The sequence below is a fragment of the Juglans microcarpa x Juglans regia genome, chromosome 1D (assembly GCF_004785595.1).
Source record: "Juglans microcarpa x Juglans regia isolate MS1-56 chromosome 1D, Jm3101_v1.0, whole genome shotgun sequence".
Classification (NCBI taxonomy): domain Eukaryota; kingdom Viridiplantae; phylum Streptophyta; class Magnoliopsida; order Fagales; family Juglandaceae; genus Juglans; species Juglans microcarpa x Juglans regia.
The window spans coordinates 36,200,995-36,208,943 of NC_054594.1; the positions used below are offsets into that span (position 1 = coordinate 36,200,995).

The 7,949-nt window shown below is 36.0% G+C and overlaps 2 protein-coding genes across 2 annotated transcripts; both read right to left on the bottom strand.

Moving 5' to 3' along the window:
• Positions 1 to 69: 69 nt before the first annotated feature.
• LOC121242738 (pentatricopeptide repeat-containing protein At1g28690, mitochondrial-like) lies at positions 70 to 2,831 on the bottom strand. The gene has a single exon (XM_041140686.1). It carries the CDS (start codon positions 2,759 to 2,761, stop codon positions 869 to 871), a length of 1,893 nt encoding a protein of 630 aa, XP_040996620.1. The 5' UTR covers positions 2,762 to 2,831; the 3' UTR covers positions 70 to 868.
• A 1,768-nt stretch (positions 2,832 to 4,599) lies between these two features.
• Positions 4,600 to 6,279, bottom strand: LOC121242771 (MYB-like transcription factor EOBI). Its single transcript, XM_041140726.1, has 3 exons — positions 6,073 to 6,279; positions 5,551 to 5,680; positions 4,600 to 5,461 (listed from the first exon to the last, which is right to left on the bottom strand). The coding sequence occupies exons 1-3, from the start codon at positions 6,227 to 6,229 to the stop codon at positions 4,972 to 4,974; spliced, it is 777 nt and encodes a 258-aa protein (XP_040996660.1). The 5' UTR covers positions 6,230 to 6,279; the 3' UTR covers positions 4,600 to 4,971.
• Positions 6,280 to 7,949: the final 1,670 nt, after the last annotated feature.

Genomic DNA, 7,949 nt, shown 5'->3' on the forward strand with positions numbered 1-7,949 from the left:
AAACGGATGCAAAAGTGGGAGTTAAGAAGAAAAAACATTAATCAGTAGTGACGTACAAAGGGAGGAAGTTTTAAGTTTCTAAGCTCAGGGTCTGCTTAGGTCGTCAGACACAAATGGAAACCATGGATTTAGAATATTTCCAAGGATTTTATTCTTGGGATAGAAACATCCACCATGGAGTTAATAAAGATGGAACCTACAAGCCAAACCTTAATATAAACAGAACAGTCCCCAAACACAGATCAGATTCATAGGGAGCAGAAAACCCAATTCACCCAGAAGATTGACCAGACATGCATAGAATATATTAGCTAAGAAAGCTATTAAAGTAGGTCAATAAGCGAGTTCATTGAACACAGATTCCTTTCGTTTCAAGCAAGGCAACATTACTGCCAATTTTTTATTTTATTTTTTCAAAATTTGCAAGAACTTTATTTCCATAGTGAAATGAATCAATTGCCTTTTCTATGGTCGATCACTGTTTGACAAGCAAAACAAATAAGAATCGAGGCTGCGGATGAAAATGAAATTAGTAAAATAGGATGAAGCTGAGTGAGAAATCTTGCAGTGTCTTGCTCTTGCGAGCGACACTATGGTCCCACTTCTGGGGTGAAGCGGAGAGAATCGTCGTATAAGGGCCTATTTTGAATGAAAATTTGCCAAGCCTTTCCAGCCCACATCGGGAACCTCTGGTCACGTGAGGTTTCAGGAGTATGCCTCAAGCCTTTCAGCTCACAAAGTGACTGAGTCTGAGCTCCAATCATCAAGTTATTGAGTACTAAAAATAGCACCTTTAATCCAGTCACAACCACCACGATCGTCTTGGGAACAACGAAATATCCTATTAATTGATCAAATGCCAAGACATCTATATCATATCTTCAACATCAGGAGAAGAACCAGCTCCCGTCATTATCAGAAGTAGGTAATCAAGCATCTCATAGATTGAATTGGAGCAAGGATGTAGTTTATCAGCGACATAGAAACAATGGGTGTTGCCATTAACGCTAATCCAACTGCAGCCAGGAGCCTTCCTCAAACCTCTTTCTTTCATCATTGTTCTTACTTCAGCTACAACATCCCATCTCCTAGAAGTAGCATATAAATTTGATAGCGAGATATAATTTGAGGGGTTCTTCGGTTCTACCTGAATAAGACACCTATAAGCCAGATCTTGCATCTCAGAATTCCCATGCATTACAGAGGCACTAACAAGAGCCCCCCAAACACTTGGACCAGGTTCAAGGGGCATTGATTTAATAAAATCTAAAGCTTGATTAAGCTGGCCTGATCTGCCAAGCAAATCAACCACACAAGCACACATCTCTACTGTTGGTTCAATTCCATACACATTTAGCACGGAGCTATAGATATTAAAGCCTTCAGTCACCAATCCTGACCTTCCACATGCAGAAAGAACCCCTACTACTGTTATCATGTCTGGTTTGATCCCAAGCTGGAGCATCTTCTCATATAAGAGGACAGCCTCCTTTCCCCTTCCATGCAATCCATACCCAGAAATCATTGAACTCCAAGAGATTACATCTTTACAGAAAGAATCATCCTCAAAAACTCTCCTTGCACAAACTAAACTTCCACACTTGGAATACATATCAATTAAAGCATTACACAAAGGCAGATAATTATCTAACTCCTTTCTGATTGCGAACCCATGAATTTGTTTCCCCACAAGTAAACCACCATGTGAGCCACAAGCAGGAAGGATGCTCACAAGTGACACACTGTTGGGCTCTATTCCATCCTTCACCTGCATATTGTGAAAAAGAATGAATGCTTCATCTGAGGCTCCATCCTGAACATAACCATTGATCATTGCCGTCCAAACGTAAACATTTTTGCATCTCATTCTGTCAAAAACCCGTCTACCCATGATAACTTTATTATTCCTCGAGTACATATCTATCAAACAACACCCCAAGTGAACATCCGATCCCAAACCTGAATCTAATACATTTTTCACAATAAAACAATGAAGTTCCCTCCCATGATCCCATCTTCCAGTATCACTGCCACAAACAGGCAGCAGGCTCGAAACTGTAAATCCATCGGGTTTCACCCCATCATTCTGCATAAACTTTACAGCTTCCCACATTTCCTTATCAAAACTGCGATCCCACGAACTAGCATATCCCGCTATTAATACATTCCAAGAACCTGAATTTCTTTTCGGCATTTCATCAAACAATCTTCGGGATTCCTCACATTGGCCACATCTACAGTACATTGACATTAATGAATTGGCAACAACCATATCTGAAAGAAACCCAATTCGCAAACTCTTCCCATGAATCAGTTTCCCAGCAATAGAATCTCCAATCTCGGCAGATACTTTCGCGAGGGTAGCAAGCGTGTAATCATCCGGCCTTTCATCACTAGAGCACATTTCGTTGAACAAATCAAAAGCGTAATTATATAAACGATTTTTCAAATACCCATTAATCAATGAGTTCCATAGGTACGCATTCTTGAACTCAACTGAGTCGAAAACGAGCCTTGACCGAGTTGAGCTTCCGCATATAGAGTAAGCAGAGACGATTTTGGTGGCAAGGAAAGGGCTTTGTCCGAGCCCATGTGTGAGAATTTGAGTGTGGCATTGTTGGCTGAGGCTCAGGGATTGGCAGTCTATTGCATACAGGAGAGAATGGAGGAGGGGAGTGAAGGGCAGCTGGGGGACGGTGGTAGAAGCGTAATTACGGGAGATTGCGAGGGCAAAGGTCTTGCGTGCAGAGAAGAGGGTCATCAGAGTTTGTATTGAATTTGGCGGGACTAAAGAACAGGATATAGCGACTGCGAGTCCCTCAAATTCTTGACTCAATTTCAAGTCTTGTATAGCATTTTCTTACGCCTGATTTGATACTCTCAGCTCATTTCATATTCAAAAGTCGCTTCGTATTCTCATTGAATTAGTTAAAAATTAAATTTAATAAATATTTAGTTATTAGAGAGCAAAATATGCTTACATTAAATTAGCTAAATTTTAAATATTTAGAATTTAACTACAGTGACTTTCAAAAATTTTTTCAAATTTAAAGATTATTGTACATACATCAAATACAGATTTTATTAATTATTTATCTCTCACTTTCTTTCTATCACATATTTTATCATAATTGATATATTAATTTGAGTTAATAATATATTAATTTAATAAGAATATGATTATTAATTAATATATAATAGGTAGAATAGTAAAATGTGATAAAATAAAATAAATTAACAATTAAAAAAATTAAATATTTTTGAAATAATTAGTTATTCATTACTATATAATGAATTAATGTATAATCTAATGTGGAGATTTGATACGAATAACCGAAATGAAATTCATCTTATATTATTTTATTATTATATAATAAAAAAATAACTATTCTAATGTAGAGATTTATGTGAATGAAATAGATAAAAGTTAAATTTTTCTTACATTCATCAAATATGTCATTTAACTTTGACTAATCTAATGAGAGTGCTCTAAGTGGTTCGACTAATCTTTGATTATTAACAGCCTTCCATTAAAATTAGGACACGTAAAAAATTTTCGGCTAGTAACCAAACATACAGCATGAGATTTTTGGTTTTCAAAGGAAAAAACAAAAACAAAAAATACATGCACCCATCTACAATTTATGTCTTAAATAAATTGAGTTCGAGAATTTATGTCTTCTTAGAATTTTTGTTTTCTACAATTTATGTCTTAAATAAATTTACTTGGATATGCGAAATTGAAATTGACGAGAAAGTGTAATATTAAATACAGTTTAGGATGTATAAATCTCGCATGTTTTTATTTTTATTTTTAAGTGAGACCTATTATTAGAAATTTAATATTTTCACGAGTATCCTATATTTATTCATTTTTTCCTTTTAAAAAAAAAAGTGCACAAAGTTTATACAATACATACTCTAAAACTGTATAAATCATTTTCTCCCAAAAGAAATATGTAACCTTCTAAATTTTGTTGTTGGTGAATACAAGTCTTAGAAGTCTGAACAAAACCGTATTAGTTCCACAAATTCTTCTTTCTTTTATCTCTTTCTTATCTTATCATGGTACCCAAGTAAGCAATCTTTTTCCTTGTTTCTCTATTCTTTTCAAAATTAAAAAGAAATAAAAACTTTACAAGAAATCACAAAAGTTAAAGACAAAAAAATATCCGCAACTTCAAAAATCTAATTCTAATCTGAACACAAGATTGATGATCTAATTAAACATTAAAATAAGATAGCATGCTTCGTTTGTATTGACTTACACCATCAAGCATGCACAAAGAACATGACGACAAGGATCCGCTGAAAGATCAACATGTGCTGTACAAGCATAAAGCATGCAGAATATGCTCTGTTTTTTCTTCTCTCTTTCTTTGTTTAACGTTCTAATCAGAGTTGCATTAGTGTTAATGGTATGCTCTGTTACAGAAATGAACCCTTTACTTAATTAGTTTCTTTGGTGCTTTAGATCTTTTTTTAAAAAATATACTTCTTCTTCCATTTGTTTCTCAAAAAGTATGAGCAGAAACAGAGAAGCAAAACACTAAAAAACAAAATGCTGAAAAGTGAAAACGTACAAAATTAAGCCTTCTTTTCTTTGTATTTATCTTGTACTTGCCAGGAATCAACACAAAAGCCCCTACAGCAAGACACCACAAGGCACTAGCTGAAGGCTGAAACGTAATACAACTTCCCAGAGGGCTTTCCGATCCTGATAGTAAAGTACAGCAAATAAGATAACCCTATTATCAAGTTAAAATGTTACACGCATCACTTTTCCCACCACTTTATTGGATTAAAAAAAAAAAAAACATAATTTTTGTCCGGATTGCATCTTTAACAACCCAGATTTTTCAAAACGCGTGCATATCAGTCCGGAAGCTCCTAGTTAAGAGCCTTCTCCAGTTGGTGATAAAGTAGTGGTTGATATACAGTAAGTCGAGAAAACTGAAACCAGTCAAAGATTTAACAAAAGGGAGTGACTAGATTCTGCAGACTAGCTCTGGTTGTGGCGCTGGCTGTATTGAAATTGCCATGGACATCATCCATCCATAATCCATCCCATATTATGTCCTCGTTTGAGGCCTCAGGCACAAGCACATTGCTATTGAGCAAGGAATAGAAATAGCTCTGCTCTTCAGTGGTGTTGGGATACATGGTGCTCATTTCCTGCCTTGCTTGAGGTACAGGTGTAGCCTTATGGTCATTTTCATCGAGCAAGGCCAGGATCCTTTTCATGTCCGCTTGATTCAGTTGCAATTGTTGCTGTTGTTGTTGTTGTAGCAGCTGCTGCTGTTGCTGCTGTTGTTGAAATTGCTGCCGCCTTAGCAGGCGTGTTTTTGCCTTTTCAGAGGCATCAGAAGGGACTTTAGCTTTTTTCTTGAAATGGGTCCTCCAGTAGTTCTTGATCTCATTGTCAGTTCTTCCTGGCAAGCTTCGAGCAATTGTTGACCACCTGAATTTGTGATTTAGGAACGAAACTATCAGCATAAAAGTCTTTGAGATCAGTAATTTTAAGACCATATTATAAAGAAATTAAGGTACCTGTTCCCCCATCTAGCATGCAGCTCTAGAATTATACTCTCCTCATGAGGGGTTATCTGCCCCCTCTTGAGGTCTGGCCTCAGATAATTCACCCACCTCAGTCTACAGCTCTTTCCATTCCTTTTCAACCCTGCACAGCCAAAAACAGAGAAATATGTCATCCCTCAATCCAAAAACTAGGAAAATAGGCCTAGATCGTGGGACTACGATAGCAACAATTTGGTAACAGGATGACAACAACCAAAAAGGAATGAACTATAATCAGCCAAAACAAGAGAAGTACTTGTATGCAAGAGTAACCACTATAAATAGTCTAAAAAGAAAGTCTTTCCCACGTATTTCACAGCTGCAATTAGGCTGTCTACTTTTTCTCTAACCCCATTACCCTGAAGGAACTTCTAATGAGCATAATATTCAGAGTGTTAAAAGTCCAAACCAGTCACATTTTTTCACATTCCCATGCATATATTTATATAGATAGGTAGAATTTGGGCAAGTATCAATGCAGCCGAGTAAAGTTACCTGCAAGCCTAGCAACAGAGTTCCATCGTCCTTCACCATGCAGCCTGACATACTCAATAAGCAAGCTATCTTCCTCAGAAGTCCAGGGTCCCTTCCTCCAACCCTCCTCTCCTATTAAACCCCAACCCAAATGGCCAGCCATTACCCCAAAGTTCATGTAAAAAAAAAAAAAAAGCAGAAGCTTTGGATGGCGCTTAGGTAATTCCCGTCTTCCAAATTCTATGGCACCTCGAGTCAGTGCTTGTGGCATATTTATATATGCCCCAAAGCCCCTTTCTTCATCCCATCACTCAATTTGAAGTCATTTTCAACTACTGTTTAAGGTACGAATGATCAATGCGAATACCATGCCATCAGCATTTGTAAAATGATCAAAATACACATCATTCATTTTTTATTTTTCCCTATTTTTTAATGCATAGGCCAAGTTAAATTACCTCATTTGGATACGCAAACACTCTACTTTTTTCACTCATCATTATAACTTTTTTAAATTTTCATACAAAATATAATAAAAAATCAACTTTTTTAAATCTCAAAACAATAATAATATTAAAAAATAATATTCTAACAATATTTTATTCAGCTCAGCTCATCTCATCTCATCTCACTGTCCAAACCGTATGAAAAAATCCTCACCGTTACTCTGTGGTCTGAACTCGATGATTATTACCAAAGCTACCATACCAATAAAGCAGCCATAAATTTTGATCAAGCGGTAAGAAATTAATGGACATCTTGATAATGATAATTTTGTGATACACAAGGTCATCTGAGGAATCCAAAGATCTGCTCAGGGATTGGGTGACATGCACTAGAAAGGATCCAAATAAATTACATAGAATTATATACGTCGATACAGATTAAAGTGAGACGAGAAAGCTGATAGGCATCTCATGGCCTGGGGACACGTGTGAGTTGCGTTTTTGCATCTAGATTCTAGACCATATAAAAATGAATAGCTCTAAAGCATAAGCTAGGAAATGGGACATAAAATATTTGTGGGTGGTGGAATTTCTTAACTTGAAAAATACTACAAGACCAATGGATTTTTCCCAGCTGTTGGATTTGCTTACTTCTTAAGGAGAGTGATGGATGAAATCTCCATTAATTTTAATAAAATAGACTTTCTTTGGATACCATTTTGGGTATTGGGGTATTAAAATATCGAGGGAATTGATGTTTTGGCACGTCACCATGGGGACACGTGGTGTTTTCGAGTCCTATTTCTGGAAATGAAGTGTTTCTACAGCCACAGGTGGTACTATGGATTTATATATGTTGCCCATCTGAAGCTTGAATTGCCAGAAAAACTCAAGGGGATCATCTAGCTAGGGCAGGTTTGAGTCAGGCCGGGAGATGACTTTTTTATTTACTAAATTTATAACTAGGGCATAATAATTCATTAAAATTGATATAGAAAACGATCGAACTTATAAGGGCCAAGCCATGAAGCCAACTCAGTGATTAATTGGGCAAGTTCATGGTGCTAGTATTATAAGAAAATTGATTATTTGTGATCAGTTATTTTCTGTTAAAATGAATTCGTTTTCATTATAAATAATCATTCTCATCGTAAATAATTCATCACAAATATTTTTTTTTATAGCATACATTTTGGTTAATATATATATATATATAGAGAGAGAGATGTGGATATATATATATATATATATATTAAAAAAAAAGGGCATAAAATCATGAAGAGATCGTACTGGGGCCATTTGTTCTTTATCTTCTTGCAAACGTGTCACCCAGTAATGAATTAATTAACCTGCTTTAAGTTTGTTGTAATTAGTAATATTATTCTGTTTTGGAACCGTGATCTACATGCAACCTAATTTGCACGGAAGATTTGTACTCTCAAGTCACTTATA

Bases quoted from the DNA above. Each gene is read 5' to 3' on its own strand.
- LOC121242771 (XM_041140726.1), bottom strand. From the start codon at position 6,229: ATGAACTTTGGGGTAATGGCTGGCCATTTGGGTTGGGGTTTAATAGGA. The intron at 5,681-6,072 runs GTAACTTTACTC...TTGGCTGTGCAG, and splicing joins CTCTGTTGCTAGGCTTGCAG to GGTTGAAAAGGAATGGAAAG. The intron at 5,462-5,550 runs GTACCTTAATTT...TCACAAATTCAG, and splicing joins CATGCTAGATGGGGGAACAG to GTGGTCAACAATTGCTCGAA.
- LOC121242738 (XM_041140686.1), bottom strand. From the start codon at position 2,761: ATGACCCTCTTCTCTGCACGCAAGACCTTTGCCCTCGCAATCTCCCGT.